The 19,803-nt window shown below is 43.6% G+C and overlaps 2 protein-coding genes and 1 long non-coding RNA gene across 5 annotated transcripts in view; 2 read left to right on the forward strand and 1 right to left on the reverse strand.

Annotated features, from left to right (window-relative positions):
- Positions 1 to 902: 902 nt before the first annotated feature.
- On the forward strand, positions 903 to 10,412 carry agpat9l (1-acylglycerol-3-phosphate O-acyltransferase 9, like). Of its 2 annotated transcripts, XM_064297363.1 has the most exons (14): positions 904 to 1,047; positions 1,512 to 1,534; positions 2,084 to 2,256; positions 2,819 to 2,885; positions 4,725 to 5,019; positions 5,273 to 5,347; positions 6,120 to 6,209; positions 6,393 to 6,486; positions 6,636 to 6,751; positions 7,381 to 7,436; positions 7,559 to 7,644; positions 7,949 to 8,077; positions 8,240 to 8,319; positions 9,216 to 10,412. In XM_064297363.1, exons 3-14 carry the CDS (start codon positions 2,113 to 2,115, stop codon positions 9,313 to 9,315), a joined length of 1,332 nt encoding a protein of 443 aa, XP_064153433.1. In that variant the 5' UTR covers positions 904 to 1,047; positions 1,512 to 1,534; positions 2,084 to 2,112; the 3' UTR covers positions 9,316 to 10,412. The 2 variants fall into 2 exon arrangements, with proteins under 2 accessions (XP_064153431.1, XP_064153433.1); XM_064297361.1 differs by lacking the exon at positions 1,512 to 1,534 and having other exon boundaries at positions 903 to 1,047.
- A 188-nt stretch (positions 10,413 to 10,600) lies between these two features.
- On the reverse strand, positions 10,601 to 16,855 carry LOC135233621 (uncharacterized). 2 transcript variants are annotated; one of them, XR_010323887.1, is made up of 6 exons: positions 16,392 to 16,855; positions 14,569 to 14,664; positions 13,640 to 14,005; positions 12,198 to 12,252; positions 11,706 to 11,769; positions 10,601 to 11,248 (listed from the first exon to the last, which is right to left on the reverse strand). It is a non-coding gene; the product is annotated as an uncharacterized LOC135233621 (long non-coding RNA). The 2 variants fall into 2 exon arrangements; XR_010323886.1 differs by having other exon boundaries at positions 15,422 to 16,855.
- Positions 16,856 to 16,891: 36 nt separating this feature from the next.
- The window catches only part of tnksb (tankyrase, TRF1-interacting ankyrin-related ADP-ribose polymerase b), a 53,904-nt gene continuing 50,992 nt past the window's right edge, over positions 16,892 to 19,803 (forward strand). The window contains 1 exon segment of the mRNA XM_064297360.1: positions 16,892 to 17,469. Coding sequence (XP_064153430.1) covers positions 17,022 to 17,469 — 448 coding nt within the window. The 5' untranslated portion in view covers positions 16,892 to 17,021.

Raw genomic sequence — 19,803 nt, forward strand, 5'->3', positions numbered from 1 at the left:
ATGACACAATGTTAGAATTGTGTGTTGTACAAACGGTCCACAGACTGCACGGTTTTCAAGTGCATACGTGTCATGAAATCAAGGTGAAATTTGAGGAAAAGGAGGCAAGGTGTGCCGTGTGAAGCGGCCGAGTCTTCAGACTGCAGTGGAAGATCTCCTAACCTTCATGGTAAGTTCATTCCACCGCCACTGGGGGCAGTACAGGCAGGCATCATGGGGAACCAGAATCAGGGGCTGACGTGTGGTGCTTTGCATGCCCATGCTTGATGGAGTCCTGCAAGTTGATTCTCACTTAAATTTTCCCTTTTATGTATTGTGTAAAAACATCACTGAGTGATACCCAAACCTGCAGTGATGTGGGTTTGCAGAAGACCAGTAGACTTTGAAGATTATAAATAAATATATAGGCTACAGAAATAAATGAATCATGAAATAAATACATACAGAAATGAATGAATAAAGAAATAAAAGAAATGAAATAAATGTAGAAATACCCCATTTATGTCAGATTTTATTATTTTTTATTTTTATTTCATGGCATTTTGGTCCACCATATGTTACCTCTGCGGTTCCAGGATGCGGTTTAAAGTATCGTGTCTCGATTCTTTCAGCAGTTTAACAATGGATCTGGAGCACAGGTCACAACGAGTCACACCCCACCAAAGACGCGAAAGCTGAAACCCAATGAGCACCTAATCTCCTGGTGTTGAACTTGAACGTTTAGCACAATCTATTTAAAACTACAAGAAAGATGGAAGCCGCCATATCTATGCCCAGTCCAAAGAACAAATCTTCTGGAGTTGAGTATTTTTTTTTCGTGGTATTTTGACAAATATTGTTCCTTCCGAACTCGCCTCAAGATGGCGCTGTTTACAATGTTGACGGACATTTCAGTGTTTTGTTTGAACTTTGAGCTACTATCAGTAGAAAGATAGTTAGGTACTGAAGGCAGGTCAGTTCCTGAAATGCGATTGAGCGTAGATCAAGACAGCCACGAACATTTCAAAGTTGAACAATGAGGAATATTTTTTGAGGAACCCCTTTCAGGTTGGTTGCATTCGATTTCAAACTAGAGTAATGTCAGCCAGTTAGCCTGTTTGCTAACTAGGGTATTGTTTTTGATTTGAGCCGAAATGTCTTGCATGAAAGTTTGTGCGGTGGGAGTAGGTGTCCAAACTACTGTATGGATATGTTAGACGCTTTTATGGTTGCATAACAGCGGTTATGGTGATTACCATTGTTCTGTTATTTTGATTAAAACTCATAACGTATATATCGTGGATATGTAGGTTGACGCGCTCGTTAAATTGTCACACAATCTGGCGCGGCCATACACTGAACCTGTGAGTGCCCGGTTACAGTAGTTGATCCTGAGTTGTGCTTCGTGGACTTTAAAGTTGTGTTGCAATCCTAGGCTGATAAACGTAGTCAGGCACATGCAAAACACTTCTCTGTTTGCTTCTTCGCAGTTTTACAATTTGGATGTTTTTTTTGTTTGTTTGTTTTTTTAGATAAAACGGACAAATGCTGAAAGGTGCGTTTTCTCACATTTAAAATCCCGAGGGAGGGGAAGACAGCGATAGTTTGCAACATTGTTGCAAGTTAACACATGCAGCAATGTTGCAATGAAGCAAGCTAAGGCAGCCTTTTTACGGAAGTGACCTCAGATGTCACGGTGGATTACTGAGTTTTAGATTTCACCCAAAAAAAAAATTAAATAAAAAAAAAAAGAAGCATTTTTTATTTTTACCTCAACAATTTAGCAGCTGAACCTCCTGGCCAGAAGATAGAGCGTTTGGTCTCCTTAGTGGGAGGTGGTCTCTTTCCGCCAATATTTTAATACATTACATATGTTACAGGCATTTATCAGACACTCCAAAGAGAAGTAGATTACATTGCATCCATTTAGCTGGATATATACTGAAGCAATCCAGGTTAAATACTTTTGCTCAAGGGTACAGCGGCAGTGTCCTACCCACATCAGACTGTGGCCTTTAGGTTACAAGACCAGTTCCTTACCCATTACACTGCACTGCAGCCCTGATGTGCTATGCTCTGCCTCACTAATGAGTTCTCTTGTTAGCTGAGCGGGACTAACGAAGGATTCGAGCGATGGAGGACGGCTGGGATGCGGCCTTCGCGGTTCTCAGGATGTGGTTCTCCGCCGTGGTGGCGCTGATAATGTTTCCTGCCATGTTCGGGGTCTCCCTGGGGATCACCGAGGTCTACATGAAGGTCCTGGTGAAGACTCTGGAGGTAACGCCGTCCTTCGGGCCAGCCTCAGTATAACAGCCATTGTAAAGGCTGGGACGCCCTCGTGATTAGACCTAACGTGCCGACTCTGTGGGGGTAACCCCTGAATCCCTAACTGTAGTCTCTGACCCTAACCCTGTGTGCTAACGTGCTAACGTGCTAACCCTCCGTCCGCCTGCGGTCTGTCATCCTGATCCTCGCTCTCACGTGCGGTCCTGGGAGTTTCTCAGCCCTGCCCTGCTTACGCATTCAGTCAAATTAAAACGTCTGAGGGGTAAACATGCTTCAGTGTCATTTCCAGGCAGGCTAATTAACGGCCGCCGTAGGCATGGAGGTGCTATTCACTCGGGGGTTTGCTTATCTGCTCCCGGGGGGGTGGGGGGGTTGCAGCCGTTAATTAAGAGTGAGTCGGGCTTCTGATGTTAAGCGGTGGCTGTGTGCCCGCTCTCAGCTGGCAGGGCAGCCCAGCGATGTGTGCGCTTACCGTCCGTCAGCCACGCGCGGAGCGTGTCCGGTGGTGTGTGGGAGCTCGCCTCGAATAACCCGCGCTTTCTCCTTCTTGCAGTGGGCCACCCTGCGGATCCAGAGGGGGAGAGGCGAACAGCAGCGCCTCAAAGCCTCCCCGTCGAACGGTGAGTGCGTCGCTGCGCAGCGCCAGCGTGACTCACTCGCGCTGGCAGAATTTGCGCATGATTTGTGTTCTTGTCAAACAGGAACTTTCCGTCTGCTGTTTTTGAATTTAACGGTGCAATAACAGTGTCGGGCTGCATTGCAAATCAAACTGGAGTCTGATAAGGATCTGATGATTGATAAGGTTGTAGTCTTGTCTTTTTGGGTTGGGGTCTCTTCGATGTCCTGGATGAGATGGGGCGCGGGGGGGGGTTGTGAAATGGTTCTGACTGCAGACACTGACGCTGAACATTTCCCGATATTATCAGATGCCTTTATCTCTGCTTTCTGTTACAGTCTGATTACAGAATCGCACTGCTGTATATGTGCACTGATTGGCCCTCGTGTGCGTGTCTGTATACTGTATGTTGAAACTGTTGGCCCGTCCCGATTCCCAGCCTTTGGCTGTGTCTCAGTGGGGACCGTTCTGGGTTTGTTGTGCCAGTTTATGAGCGGGCACTCGGGCCTGATCTCCGGGTCGAATTTCAAAACCGCGGGCGGAGAGTCTCCCCACTGGCCCGTCCGGTGGACTTCAGACCGCGCGCGGTCGCACGCGCTCAGAGACGGTTTCGGGGACACGAGCGTGACTGTCTGAGCGTGTCGGTCAAGGTCGTTCGACAGACCGCCTCGCGCGGGCACCGGCTGCTGAGGCAGACCGGGCAGGTTGTGCCAGTCGGCACCAAAGGTGTTGCAAGAATCCGCGTTTCGCAACTCACTTCTTGTAGCTGCGCCCAAGATTTGTAGATTGCGGAAATTTCTTTCCGCTACTTAATGCGTCAGGAGCTGCAGAGCCAACAGGTCAGCGACAAACCTTTACAGCTGAACCTTTGAGATCCAAATGCAACACTGGCTCAAATCCCTCAGATGCACTGGAAATACAGTCACAGATTCTTAACAAACATTTCTCTGTCATATTTCGTTCTTTAAAATGATGCTTTATCGCTTTCACTGTCAATGGAAGAAGATTGTGTGACATTATCAGTTAGACCTCTGATGAAATCGTAGCCAGTCGGTACAAGTTCATAGATAATGGCTTTTGACCTACATTGAGTGCTGTAATGTCTTCCAGATATGTCTGGTTACTCATTGTTATACGTGCACAAACCAAGTGTACAGTGTCATGGCTTCCTACTTTTATCGGACATTGAAATCAGTTCAAAGTGATTGTGTCAACTGGGATGACTTTGAACGGATTTCAAAGTCTTCTATTATTGTTGTTATTATTAGTATTATTATTGTTATTATTATTATTTTACCCTCACACCAAGAAACAGAGAAAGTACCAAAAATTATGAAAACATTCCAATTAAAATAGAGGAAATGCTTTGAATTATGATCATATTATGAACCTTTTTTCCCTTTTTGTGCGTTTTGTTGTATTTATTTATTTATTTTGCTTCATGAAGCACTGCGAACAAACAGAAGAAAGATTAACACTAACCTAAAGAAACAGAAACCAACGAAATGGGCTGAACACAATCAAAATAATTTTAACATTTTCTCAGAATTAGTTCCTCCCCACCACATAATATCCTTTTATCGGTTAGACCAGTTTCAGTTCCTGTATTACTGTGTGCGGCCTTTTAATTCTTCCACATAGTCCTAAACATAGATTAGCTCAGTATTTTTATAGAGCTTCCTAAGATTGACCAGCACTTAACACTTTCTGTGGAAGTCCTTTAATATCCCACTTCGTGGGCTGTCATTCTTGCCGGACTGAAGCGATATTTAACATTCCCTTTAAACCGACTCATCACGTTTCCCACTTCTCCCAAATCCCCCGTGTCCCCCGTATTCTCCAGGGATCATCCAGCGGGGGGACGGGTCCATGGAGCAGGAGATCGGGGACCTCCGGCGGTGCCGTCCCAAACCCCCGGTGGGCGGGGACTTCACCCTGAGCGACGTCTTCTACTTCAACAGGAAGGGCATCGAGAGCATCGTGGAGGACCAGGTGACCCAGCGCTTCAGCTCCGAGGAGCTGGTCTCCTGGAACCTGCTCACGCGCACCAACAACGACTTCCAGTACATCAGCCTCCGCCTCACCATCCTCTGGGGCCTGGGCGTGGCCATCCGCTACTGCCTGCTGGCTCCACTCAGGTGCGCCCCGCCCGTCTGCCACGTACCTGCCCAAAAACACACACGCTGTCTCCATCTCGCCGTGTGTACCCAGCAGCCTACTGCGCCCACGTCTGTGTGTGTTTCCTCCCAGCTGAGTTTCAGTGTTTGTGCTCATGGGCGGGGTCTGTGTCTCGCTGCTGTGTCGTCTGGTCTTTGTAGCTGAATAGTGTGTTAACAAAACCTGGAGTTGTCTGAGAAGTCTCTTCTTTCCTCCACTCTCTCTCTGTTCCAGGATCACCCTGGCGGCCATTGGTCTGAGCTGGCTGGCGATCGGAACGTCTGTGGTCGGGCTGTTGCCCAGCAGCAGGTAATGAATCATCGATGGTTTGGCCCGAGCGCCTCCCCGGCGCGGAGTTCATGAGTCATTCAGCTCGTCTCCCGACTGTTTCACACCGTGTTTCTTTCATCAGAATTGCAAATAAATTCGGACTGGCAACCGAACCTCGAGAGCGGGGTAAACGGCAGCCGGCTGTTCAGATTTATTACGCAGCTCCCGTGGTAATGCTGCGAAGCGCCATTTCACTCCTGCACAGTCTTTATGTTGTCAGTGAAGATTAAAAGCTGTCGTGATGAGAAAGCATTCCGCACAGCTGATATAATCTACATCAGGGCACACTAATGTGTGAACGTCTTAGGAACAGTCAGGAGCGGTTGATGTTTATGCAGATTCATGTCATGCATGATGCGTGAAATAACTCATCAATCAAGTCAATTGTGCACGGAGAGGTGAGTTTGCCGGTACAGAATGTGGTCAGAAGCTCAGTGAGTGGCTGAATTAGCCGTGTGGTTACTAAGCGAAGGAGGGGCAGCCGTAGAGCATCATGGGTCAGGAAGTGGGCTTGTAATCTAATCAGGTAGGACACTGCCGCTCTACCCTTGAGCAAGGTACTTAACCTTCAATGCTCCATATATATCCAGCTGTATAAATGGATGCAATGCAAATGCTATGTAAAAAAAGGTTGTGTAAGTCGCTCTGGATAAGAGCATTTGCTAAATGCCTGTAATGTAATGTAAAAATACCGCATGTCCTCGGTATTGATATCCTGCTGTCCTCAGCTCTGTGTATTTTTCTCCCTGAGGGCGAAGAACTGGCTGAGTGAGCTGGTCCACCTCATGTGCTACAGGATCTGTGCCAGGGGCCTGTCTGCCACAATCCACTACCACAACAAGTGAGGACCAATCAGAGCACAGCTGTGACCCGATCACTGTGGATTCCGATCATTATCACAGCTAGCATTGCTCTGTGGGATCCTGTGGGATCCTGTATGATGGAATGTACTGCTGTGTTTGTAATTGTGTTTGTATTGTGTTTATGTTTGTAATTGTGTTTATGTTGTGTTTCTGTTGTGCAGAGGAAACAGACCCAAAAAGGGAGGGATTTGTGTGGCCAATCACACGTCGCCGATTGATGTCGTAATTCTGGCCAATGATGGCTGCTATGCTATGGTTAGTGAGGTTAGCTTTGTATCTTGGAACTTTATGAGTACAAGAATCTCTTTTTATCTTATTTGACAAAGATCTGAGTGAAACTCTGCTTGAAAATATACACACCTGTGATCTAAAAGGGTTAATGCTCAATTTTCCACAATTCGTAGGTGGGTCAGGTGCATGGTGGCTTGATGGGGGTCATTCAGAGGTCAATGGTGAGATCTTGTCCTCATATTTGGTTTGAGAGATCAGAGATGAAAGATCGCCATCTTGTGACCCAGAGGTGAGATGGTAAATGAAAGCGTCTTCCTGCCGCATGTTAAACTCTGTTCTGAACTCTTACCTAATTTTACTTTTTGCGTATTTTCTGCAACACCGTAGTTATGCTCAGAATAGCAGATCAGTCTCTGGAATAGTTTTTACTGCACAGCTGGCCCCACGGTCTGTATCTGAGTTTGCGACTTTGGCATTAGCTGCAGTGTTCAACAGCAGTTTTAAGCAATTTATTATACGGTTCATATAAATGTACGGTAACTCCGGAGATGTGAAATATAAAACCTCTCCCTGCAGTGAGTGCCCCTTCCCAGCATGCCGTGTTCTGCCTCCCTGGCATGCAGTTCTGTGTAGGCAGGCACGATTCCTAGCCTTCGCCGCCCCCCCAGAAATACTCTGGAATTTCCGCAACAAATCACACAGCTCACAGAAGGCTAGGCAGCTGTATAATAAAGCAGGTGGAGGAGGTGACATTGGAAAGATCAGAGATCGTCGAGGCGCATTAACGCAGTGTTTACATATTGAACAGGCTAATAACACACGCTCATTCATTTATTTTGCTAGCCTGGTGCTAGGACCCAGGAACCTTAAGAATTCACCACTGAAAATGTGTTCACTGTCCACTTTTACTGTTTTTAGGTTGAAAGATCATGTGGCTGACAAGACCAAGCTTCCCATATTAATTTTCCCTGAAGGTGAGAGACACAGTTTGTTGTCATTTGTTCAACATGGTTGTGCTCATGGTTGTGGTTGTGCTTGTGGTTGTGTGCAATGCTGTGGGATTTTTTTATGTGAAATGACTGTGCCACTGTCACAGGGACCTGCATCAACAACACATCGGTCATGATGTTTAAAAAGGGCAGTTTTGAGATTGGAGGAACGATATATCCTGTGGCCATCAAGGTAATACTGTCCCCTGTCACTGTGGGAGACTGAGTGGGCCTGTCTCTCCTCCTCTTTCTGTCTTTCCACTGTTGGACCTTCAGTACTGGTGTGTGCTGCCCAACATTCCAGAATTCTGGATTGCTGTCTCTCTCTCTCTCTCTCTCTCTCTCTCGCACACACATGCACCCACACATCAGCACATGTATGAGCTCCCTTTCTCACTACTTCTAACAGGATGTAAATATTTCCAGTTTAACACATGCTTGTGTTGAAGGAGGAGTGTTGTTCTGTGACCCTTTCTTTCACTGTGTCTGTCCCTCAGTACGACCCCCAGTTTGGCGATGCCTTCTGGAACAGTGCCAAGTACAGCATGGTGAGCTACCTGCTGAGGATGATGACCAGCTGGGCCATCGTCTGCAACGTGTGGTACCTGCCCCCCATGGAGCAGGAGGTATGAGCTCTCAACTGCCCCTTCTACCCTATACCTGCCCCTCCTACCTTCCCCACCTCTTTTTTTGCACATCTCTTTAAATTTCCTGAAATGGAATTTCAACCTCCTTATATGGTATTCTAGTGTGAACGTGCTTTGCATTTGCGATTGATTGGACTACAGGAAGGAGAGGATGCTGTCCAGTTTGCCAACCGGGTGAAATCTGCTATCGCACACCAGGGAGGGCTGGTGGACTTGTCATGGTAAGATATTCAGCTTTTTCTGTCTCTACTGCAATCCTAACGTGAGTATTCATGTGAGAACGTGTGTTCAGTATACGCTGCAAATCTATGCTCAGTCTGCTGTTGTACACAATGAGTGAACGTTCTCAGTGTGTTAGTTTACCAACTCAGTTCACTGCTGTACAATACTATGTTCCTTTGTAACATCTGACCAATTCTATAATTTGTTGTAAATGTACGGCTTGTCAAACAATTTATGAACCGATCTGTTATACATAATGTGACAAACTGAATTTAAATTAGGTGAGGCAATTTTTCTCTATGTGACGTTTCTCCTTCCTTATTCTGCCTCAGTGGGATCCTCTGGCTGGAACTTTAGTTTATTTAAGACTGCTGTTTTCCAGCTGTGGATCAAACCCATGCTGTGCATTATAATACTTGGGCAGAGCTGGAGATTGTTTTGCAGTTTCTAGCCACTAGGGGGTGCTGTTGCACACGCGGCTCCAGGCTGTCAATCACGGTCTGTGCCCAGATGTAGCGTTAATTACCGTGGAAACACCACCAGCAAATTAATGTCTGACTTTCTGGGATTTTTTTACAATGTTTGGGATATTTTAGGACCCATCACAAAATGAGCCAGATGTGACTGAAAACTTAACGTAACTGTGATAATATATTTACGTTCAGGAGAATTAGCACTGACACTGGTTTAGGAAAAACACTTTAGCAATCAGGATGTGAAATAGCCTGGCTCTTTAGTACATTCGTCACTTTACGTCAGCTTTAGACACGTCCTCAGCGTGGCGTAATTAGATTAATGCGTGTGTCTGTAACAAGCGTAACAAAATGGCCGCTGCGAACGGTGAAAGTGGGCCGCTAACGCTGTGGCGCTAACGGTGCGCCGCGTGGCCTTGCAGGGACGGGGGCCTGAAGAGAGGGAAGGTGAAGGAGACGTTGAAGGAGGAGCAGCAGAAAATGTACAGCAACATGGTTGTCGGGGACGACAGCAGTGACTGATCGCGGCGCGTGGCTAACGAGCTCCGGATTCCCCGTGTCAGAGAGCGCGGTGGGGGGGGGGGGGGAGGTCTCTGATCTGAACTGTGCTTCATGACCCGGACGCCTCAGCACAGCGGCCATTTTGTTTTTCTTTCTGTTGGACATATGGACATGGGAACGCTTTGTTTGACAACCAAGGGACAGGTTTGTTTTGTTTTGTTGTTATCATTGACTAACATTTAGGAGGTATTTTCAGGTTTCAAGGTATTTTCACCCATAATGAGTCACCCACTTAGAAATGCATATTAACAAAAAAAAAAGCCAAACTTGCTTAAGTGTGGAATTTGAATGTACTTCCAGCCACATTAATGAGGCTTTTGTGTAATGACTCATCCATACTTACAGTGGTTTACTTTAAAGAGTGAAAAGATGCCTGCAGAAAAATGCCTGCTGTTGTCATACTGTATATGTCACATATTATGTCGCTGAAAATGGAGTGCTTTTATTTTTGAAGTATTTCACCAATATTTGGGCATGACGATGATAAAAAAAGACAGAAGAATCCCCTTTACAGTATGCTCTTCCTGTACACATTCATTTGCCACTGAGGTATTGCAGTGTGTGTTTTTGTGTTCACGTAATCTCATCAGTATGGCAACCTGTTTCTTATCTCCACTTTTTCTGTATGTGGTGATGGGAATGTTAACAGGATATTGATATTGCAATTTTTTGTTTTGTTTTGTTGTGTATAAATTTAAAACGGTGGTTCCCCAGCCGAATCCAGGTTTCGAGCACACCTGATGCAACTCCTCAAGATTAGTTGCATCAGGTGTTCTTGAGGTGGAACACATCAAATGCCTGGATTTGACTGAGGGTACCTGTGGAGAGGTCTGGGAATCACTGATTTAAAATAAATCCCTTGAATTAATTCACCCGTCTGGCGTTTGTCAACCACCCTGAGCTTTTAATGCCTTGCATTCAGAAGATCTGTGAATTGTGCCAAATTGGTCACCTGTTCTGCTAAAAGCCAGATGACTAAATTCTGTCAATTATATCTGGTCTTGTCTGGTACAAAGTTATACAATAATTCACAATAAAAATAAAGTATCCAAAGTACATTGAAGCGATCTTACTTCCTTTTTGAAAAACCGTATTATGACTACAAAAATATATACAGTATACAAAAATCATTTTGTGTTTAAGCCATGTAATAATTTACAGAAGGTCTGTTAACCATGCCTTTGCATGTTCTGTGTATGCAGGATGCATAATTCATATCTCATGCATTTTTATGCCGGCATCTGAATGCACTCTCGCTGAGTTCAGGTTCTCACTCCATTTTCTTTCATCAGTGACAGGAAAATTGCAGTCGGCTCTTGCAGTGGGTTTGTGTGAAATGGCTGGAAACGGTTTCTCAAGAACAAAGTGACGATCAAATGCCATTAACACCAAAGACTCCATTATGTTCATATGCAAATACAGTTTAATGGCTGTTCTATATATAGAACTTCAGTAGAATACTGTCTTACACAATACTTAATAGAACACAATTACACAAAACCAGTGAAAGCATAATTCAAATACTGAATCAAACGATTTACACAAATATCTGATTTCCTTGAATATTCAGGTATTTAAGAAATGCTGCTTCTGTTGCACACACACACACACACACACACACAGGCATCAGCTGGGGAGCTGTGGTATAACAGTCCACCACTGGTCCTCACAACTTTCATACTGCAAAGATAATCTGTGGCACTCTGTGTGATTGATGCACTGCAGGATATAGAGAGGCTGCCGGTGTATATGGCCAGGGTTATGTGAGGATGATTTTTTTATAGGATCGCACACATGGAAGATTTGTTAGAAGTGGGTCCGCTGCACTGGGTTCCAGTGGCGTTGCCATCTTGGCTCTCCTGTTGTCGCTGTGCATCAGTTTCTCCATTTAGGGCTGTAACAGGTGCAGTAAAGAGACGCTAATATGCAATACGGTAGAGTTGTATGTCGGGTTTTCGACATACTTGTTCCTGGTTATGGTTATACACTTTGTTGTACGTCGCTCTGGATAAGAGGGTCTGCCAAATGCCTGTAATGTAATGTAATCCTGTTCCAGGCATTGGTTTATATTTTAATGCAGCAATGTTCAATAAAGCACAACTGGTAAAATATTATGGGGGGGAGGGGTCACAGGTCATTGATCATGCAATAGTTGTATTCTGTTTATTATTTTTGATCACACTACTAACTTTTTATTTGAGCAATACTGGCAACATTAAGTATTATTAGAAAGCCCGAAAAGCTATTTAAAGCCTGGACTCTGTTTGATTTGTGTAATTATGAAACTGAATTACTCATACCACATCTAGCTGACTATTTTCATGGTGGCCGGTCAGGTTTCGGTCCCTTACCTTTTGAGAAACCGGTCCTGTTCTTGCCCTTTGGTCTCTGGTCACTCGTGTGATCACGGGTGACCTTTTGTGGTATTAGAAATACATCACAGTTGTGTATTAAACATAAAAACAATGGCATGTGGTTTTACTGGGCACTACCAACTATCAAGAGGCAAAGCCAAGCCCCATAATCAAAGTGCACTTTCTCTGCAGAATTGAGCTTGCATTTAGGCCTATTTGCCATCTGCATATTAATATTGATTATACATCCTCTGAGATCTGTTGTCCTGCTGGAAATAACAATTAGAGGTTTTGCGAGACCAGGAACATAACGGAATATCAGACGTAGTAAATATAGAAAAAGACATTCCTCATCTCGCTCATTCCTGCTCGCGTCCCTGGAGATGGCGAGGGAACCTTTCGCAGTGTCTCAGGATTAGCGGTTAGCTTCCTGCTGTTTTGACTTCCTCTCTGAGACTGGAATGCTGCGGCGGCGCTGGTTTCTCTTACCACTGAAGTGTCAGTGTTGCCTCTTCTCCTCGCCTCCGGGTGCGTTTCTAAGTATCTGCAACATGTGCAATTTGCAGTTGTCATTTCATAAAATGTTGTACACAACTCAATACAAGGGTGCCTGGTGCTGTTACTGTACATAGGCCTGAAGAGGAGGGAGGCGATCACCTTGATTGATACTTACGAGTGATCACCTTTCTGTCCTTAGGGACAGAGGGAAAATTAACTTTTGTAAAAGTAGAAACAGAAATTAAAGGAAACTATTCATACAACCATAATGTTTAAAAAAAAAAACACAAGAAAACATCATTTTGTAGGCATGGGATTAAAATATTTAAAAACCCACTATTGTTTGAGGTTAATACAATGTTGAGTTTGAACTATTTCTGTGTGTTATCATTATGTCAGAAGAGGTGGTATTTTTAGAGGACCTGCTAATTTTGCATCCGGCACTTAAGGTGAAATCCAGCACATCTCTGTCTCCTCTACATCTGAATTTGGTGTGATGAAGGTGTTAGACTAGTGAACTGTGACATGAGGTAAAGCCACCTTTGAGTGAACAAGCTTGTGCTCCAATTTCCACTGGCTGCAGTGTTTGCAGATAGTTGTGTATTATATTGCATCATTTATTACTTTTTAACAATTAACAGGTTTTCACCACACAGAGTTTTAAGAAAGAACAGATTCAATAATGAAGATGCTTTAGTCTGTATGCACCTGTGTTGTTTTATCCCCCCCCCCTCACACTGCATTCATAAGCAGATAAAATAATAACCTGTCACTCATAAACAGAAATGTATTGTTTTCACACTATGAATACAGCTTAATAAAATGAAAAAATGTGCGATGCAATTTGTACTCATTGGTGCTACTTCAATGATAAATTGAGAGTGTTCAGTTAAAGGGGAACTTCACTATATGATGAATTGATTTGTCCATAAAATATGGTTTAAAAACTTACAGCATTTAATTAAAATGTTCCAATATTCTGGATATTTGTCTCCATCCTGGAGCTGCCTGCCCGAGTGGCATGTTTCGCAACCCTGGGGTAGCCACACCCAAAGTGCCCTTTTGCAGATAACATATGAAAGATTCTTTCCTGACACAAGCGATTATTCCAAGGGCAATGCAGAACATACCAAATTATGAGTTCCACTTTAAGGCTGAGGCCATTCCCATTCACATACACACACACAACATGCATGCGTGCATGCACACACACATAATAGTAAAATACATAGTATAATATTATCAGTATATTGGGTATGCAGTACTTTTTTTTTGGCCAAGATGTATTTTCAGATTAAATTTAACTTCACATGAATGCCAAAAGTGGCCTTCAAAATATATGTCACTGTGAATCAATTGCCTAAACAGGTTTTGGTTTCATTTCATCTTTCTGCATTTAGATATGTCCTCAAACCACTGAAACCCTGACTCACCTCACCAGATAGGAATCGCAGTCCCTGGGGGGCAGATTGGGGTCCTGCTTCCATCCCTCGGGGCTCCATGTTATGGAGGCGTTTACCCCCACCCCCACTCGCCCTGCCGCTCCCGACGAGATCGGCATCTCAAATCTGCATGTTAGCGCCGGGCAGGACGGCAAAAACAACACAAACAGCGCAGAACCCTGCTCTGGAGGTGATCGTATCTGCCTGTGGAGTACCCCTGAACCAGGAGAGAAGCCGGAGATTTGCGTAGTTTGCATTCAGACTCCAGTTGTTGTAATTACGGGGTCCTGTAGTCCTCCTCTACGGTCCTGCCCCGGCACTTCTCGCCACAGTGGGGAAAGGTTTGTTGTTGTTTCCCTGGCAACAGAGGCATGCGTGACTCACTCACATTTTATTGTGCATTATTGAACAGTGGTGAAAACACTCCCTCTTAAAAGAACCAGCAACCATCATTTAACATTTCAACCAATTACTTGCGCTGGCAGATGTTTTTTTTTTTCATTTTAAATCATATCTCAAATATAAGGATTCAATCAAAGTATTTTTATGTGCACATTAACACTTTGTTATGGTCTTCAAACAGCTCTCTGTTTAAGTTTTATTTTGCAGTATAATTATATATCTGTTCATATGGAACATCTGGGTGTTCTTTCCAGTGTACAAATTCAAGCATAATTGTGTGTAGTATGTTTATAATGGTGTGTGTGCTGGGGGGTGGGGGGGGGGGGCAATCAAATTTATGGAAGCTAGGCCTCCTACTATGTTGTGTTTTGCCTTGCACCCACTGCAAAATACTTGTAAATGACGTAAAAGGAGGCATATTCACAAACTACGGAAGTTCAAAATGTCATTGTCTAAGTAATGGTCTCTGAATCATTTTGCGCTAAAATTAATCAGTCACCTGCCCGCTTGAAACTTACCTGTCTATTTATTCTGCTGAGTGGGACCTACATCTGGCAGGAAATTCAGCATCATGATGAAATCCCAGTAAATGTTAATGCCACAGCATCCTGAACCTGAGAGAGAACATTGCCCTTTGGTTGGTCATAAATTATATCCACAAAGCGGATAATATTCTGTAACAGGAAAGCTCAGACCCTGGTAAGAAAGTGGACTACGCTTAGCATTAGACAGAGACGCCTTTCAAATGTAATATTTCTCTGGTTGATGAAAGCTGGCGATCTCGTCTTTGACCTCCCTTTATTTTCTAGATTTTTCAAGAACATTTTAGGACCGTTTTTCATTACTCCAAGCAGAACCAAATAGCAAAGTAAATGCCTGTAATGGCTGCTTGTTACAGACAGCATGTTAATGTGTAGAGACATAACAAATGAGAGGTACGGATCACCAGTCTGAGCTCTGATAACAGAAAGCCAGGACTGAACGATTCCATCTTCTGGAGCGTTTATTAAGGTCGTAAGGTTTGATCCTGAAAATGTGCTGAAGGTGGAGCTGAATCTTAAATGTCTTTTTCCAAACCGATCCATCACGTAAGTCCTTATTTACTTAGACGTGCTGTGTGTCTGTGTTTGTGAGGATGCAGTTTTATTCTCAAATGGCAGCGTTTTTCCTCCTTTTTTTCCTCCTAGTATATTAATCCCTCTCAGCGATCCATCACGAACTCTGCTGCGACTCTTGGCATGACAAGAGCATCATTAATACAGGTTTCCAGAATCTCATTAGGCAGGAATATTGCCAGAGTCACGCAGATTGATATTTGTAAGTCAGCATGTAGGGAAAGATAAAAAGGGACCAACATTTTATTTTACTCACCATCCTGTTTCTATATTCTGCACAGTCAGATCCCTCAGAAATATGGCACCTGCAGCCATCATATTGAGAAGATGGATGATTGTAGTAGAAACCTCAACTGCATTAAGCTGCTTTTACTAAAATTCTGCTGTGTAAGTTTCTACAGCAAAGACTCCTTCCCGTTATTTCTGCTGCAGGCACGGGTTCAATGTTGTCCCTACAAAACATAGGCCTCTTAAACCAGCGCCGCATGCTTATTTTATGTTATTTTTTTTTTACCAAGGTTGCAGTTTCTTTTTTATTATACTTACCTAAGAGTCCAGAAAACAGACAGTGACAAGCCTTCACCAGTAGAAAAAAACATGTTAATTTGCCTTTCATTAGTTTGCCTAAGATTCCCTTTGCTTCCTACATAATTCATTATAAGCCCAGCCCATCAGTTATTGGTCATTTATGGACAATATTGACCTCTCCAAACTATCCGATGAACAGAAAAACACACTACATTACATTCTACATTCTATTAGCACTTGGGCAATTATTAGCCCTGTTGTTGACCACTGAAATTAAAGACATCCTCATCTATTCAAACACATAGAAATGCTGCACTCATTGTGATTCTGATTAAAGCTAATGAGGATCCAACCCTCTGCTACAATTACCACCCCATAAGTTTGATCAACTGTGACATAACATCACCAGTAATGCACCAGCCAACAGAACGGAACTGGTAATCACACATCTAATTCACCCAGGCATAACAAGCTTCATCAAAGGCAGACACTCCACACAAATAACCTGCATTTAAACAATCAGTCTAATAAGCCCCTCCCCCCCAAAAAAAAAAAATTACAATCTGAATAAGTCATTGCATCACAACACCAAAAGCATTTTGACAGTGTCAACTGGAACTTTTTATTCACTATGCTGAAGTTCAGTTTCAGATATTGGTTTTCATTTATTCAATGGACTGAAATCCTGTTTGACTCACAGCATCCCCCAGCCGCTGATGGTCTCTCGTCATAATGCTTCACACTGCAGCGAGCCACAAATCACAGATCTTCACTCTCTCCAGCCTCATCCGCCATATTTTTAGAACCCCTTGCTGCATCAGCCAAAACAAAAACAGTACCGGAATGCAAATTTTAGATGCTTCCCATAAAATAACTTCATATGCAGATGGCATTCTTTTATATTTGCAAAATCCAATAATCTACTTGCCAGGTGCAAACTGAAGAGAAGCCTTTTCAGTCTGCAGATGAAAATGAGCAATAATTCTACACCTTGGTGGTGACAGAAATTATTCAAAGCCACTATTATTTAAGTGTTAAAGTGAAATAGTGAAGAATAATTTAAGTCATTTCCGTGCAATCGACATTATTAATTTGAACCTGGCTACCTTTATAGGTATTACCTTGGTCCCCCTAGCAATCCGACTAAAGCCATTGGGAAAGAACGAGTATGCGCTAGTCCTAATGTATGTGGGTCCCTCGCAATGAACTCAATGGTCCCTCGCCCAAGTTTTGAACCATTGGAGAATCTGAACCGGAAATAGGAACTGTCCATTTCCCGGAAGTCCAGGAGACCTGTTTTTGTTACTAGAGGGACTTATGTTGTGAAAATGGCGGCGTCTCGTCGCTCTTCGCAGCAGCAGCAAAGCCTGCCATCCCCTCCTCGGAACACTTCTCTCTCTTCAACTCCTCCCGGTTCTCCGTCAGCGCCAGTGGGCGCAGCGAGTTTGGCTCCGGTGGGCGCCGAACAGGATAAGAACGGCGATTCGGACATAACATTGGCCTCCCCCGATCTCCCTGCTCCGGCCCTGAGTAGCAGCAGCAGCACCAGCTCAAGTACAACAACCACCGGCGGGGGCGGCAGTGGAGGCTCGAGTCCCGATTCAGGCAACACTAGTCCGGGGGGCGGCGGCTGCGGAACCAGTGGGGCTTTTCGGGAGCTGTTTGAGGCCTGTCGCAATGGAGACGTATCGCGGGTGAAAAGACTTGTGGACTCGGTAAATGTAAACGCAAAGGACATGGCTGGGCGCAAATCTACTCCGCTACACTTCGCTGCAGGTCAGTTCGTCGTTGTTTTCGTTTTGAATCGCCTTTATCTTGCTAGCTAGCTGACGGTGTAGACTGTTTATGTGTCGCGAGCAACGTTAGCAAGCTAACAACAGCTAGCTTTCTCGACACGAGAGGTTGTTTTAAGGCCAGATCGCACCGGCTAAGCTAAGTAGCTAGCACACTGACGTACATACACACAGTGCTGACATTAGCTGATCTAATTTAACTAGCTAACAGTTAGAAATAATTTGTCGTAATTACAAATTGATACGATGGTACGATGGATCAGTGCAAGTAGAAGCCATAACTAGTCAAACGAGTTCAACTAACGTCAGTTAACTGTTAGTCATCATAGTTCTGCCTTGTACGGGTATCAATAGTATAACAGGATTAACGAAAATGGTTTAACTTTTTAGTTGACGTTTAGGCTAGTTCTCGTAATTAATTTAATTTGGCTAACTATCTTATTTAGTTTTGACTCGGGAAGCGTAATTGAAACACATTTACTGTCATTTCCGGATGGTTGTGAGTTCTCAGTTTTTGCCCACCCAGTTTTTAGACTGGACATTAGGATGCAGAATTAGAATAGCTCATGCAATGAGCTGTATAAATATTTATGTAGATATTGTGTTTACACCTGACATTTGAGAAAGAAAATAGTCATATCTGTATTATGAACAGTTAGGCCTAACTTGGATGAACATCTAATTTCACCGATCACTGACTGAAATGTCAATTAATTTTACGATTCACTGATGTTGGAGGAAGTACTGGAATGTATCAGAATCTCAGGGCTTGTTCATAAACCAGTTTTTTAAATTGCCATAGCAAATGCGTTTTACTTGATTGATTGATCAGATGAAAATTGAACCCTGGGAGAATTTTCAATGCTTAAATTTTCAATTCTGTATTCCACCATGTTGAATACAACCGTTTAGAAACAACTCGAGGCTTTGGTAAATCATTTTCTCAGATGGGTTACTGAAAAATTTCACTCACTTCTAACTTTACTCTTTATTTTTGGAAGGACAGATATATCCATTGTTTACTCGAAGGGAAAGGATGTTGCTGTGAGATATTATAAGAGATTATTCAACCTCTTTTAGTCTCTCGTTGACAAAAAACAAAGGCGTTTCAAAACGCATTTAAATATTAACATATGAAATTACTAGTTTTCTTTCTTTAATTGTGCCTTGTAGACAATGGCAGGCATTGTGCGGTCTTTTTATGCATCTCTTTTTAAGAGATAATTATTGTTCTAGGCTTTTGCCAGTCTAGAAATATTGGATTTAAAAGGTCTTAAAAAGTACAACATACTGACGTGCAGCATCACTAAAGGGCAGAGCCATTATTTAACATTCACAAGACTAGAGCCTCAGTTATGGCCAGTTTTACTGTGGGATGGTAACCTGTACCAGGGGCTCAGGTCTTTAGTCTTACTGCACAATGACAGTTTCCAGTCAAAGGAATGCAGAAAGGGTTTCCCTTAAGATAAAAAAAGAGTGCCTGGCTTGAAGAGGAATATGCAGTTGCATTTCCTTAAGTGTAGATTTACAGACGCTCAAACTCTGACGGAGGATATGGTAAACTCGGCTAGCTTTTGTGCCATAGGCTTGCTGTAATCTGATTGCCGCTTAATTTGGTTGGCTGGGGTGGTTGTGGAGATGTTGGTTGTAGGTTTTAACCAGTGCAACATTTTGGGGAAACTAGAGTGACAATCTTTTTTTTAATTGATCTGTCTTTCTACAGGAAGAGTGAAGTTTATGAGCAGGTGCTCATGCCAGGCACTGAAGTGCTGCAGACAGGAAGGGGCTCAGCTGCAGTGTTGTTGCAGTGTCGCATTTCGGTTCCTAGTTTTGATTGAAGTTTCGGTGAAAGTTTTATTGGTGCATAAAGCATCATTATAAGAGGTGAATCAGCGCCACTTCTCGTTGAGTCTTTAACAGACGACTGGTTGAGATTGAGAAGTGACTGAGATTGAGGTGTGAATAATCCACTCAAGCTCAGGAACTCACAGCTCATGAACTCTGAGTGATCGTGTATAGGATGAAAATGAAGATATAGGTTTTTTTTTGCACTGAAATGAATTGAGCAGCAGTAGAAGCCAGAAGGCAGTCTGCGTTTCTGAACACACAGTCATATGGCTGCTTTCCATCGAACAGGCTCTCCGTCTGCAGGACTCCACAGAGGATATGTGGGTCTTAGTGCTGTGGTCCCCAGAGGGCTGGCCTGAGGAGTCAGGAATTTGCTATCTGGTGGGAAAATGCCGTTTTTTCCTCGTTCTTCATTCTTCTCCCACCAGCAGGAAAAATATCTTTTATTTATTTATTTATTTTTTTGCAG

Source organism: Anguilla rostrata, chromosome 10, assembly GCF_018555375.3.
Source record: "Anguilla rostrata isolate EN2019 chromosome 10, ASM1855537v3, whole genome shotgun sequence".
NCBI lineage: Eukaryota > Metazoa > Chordata > Actinopteri > Anguilliformes > Anguillidae > Anguilla > Anguilla rostrata.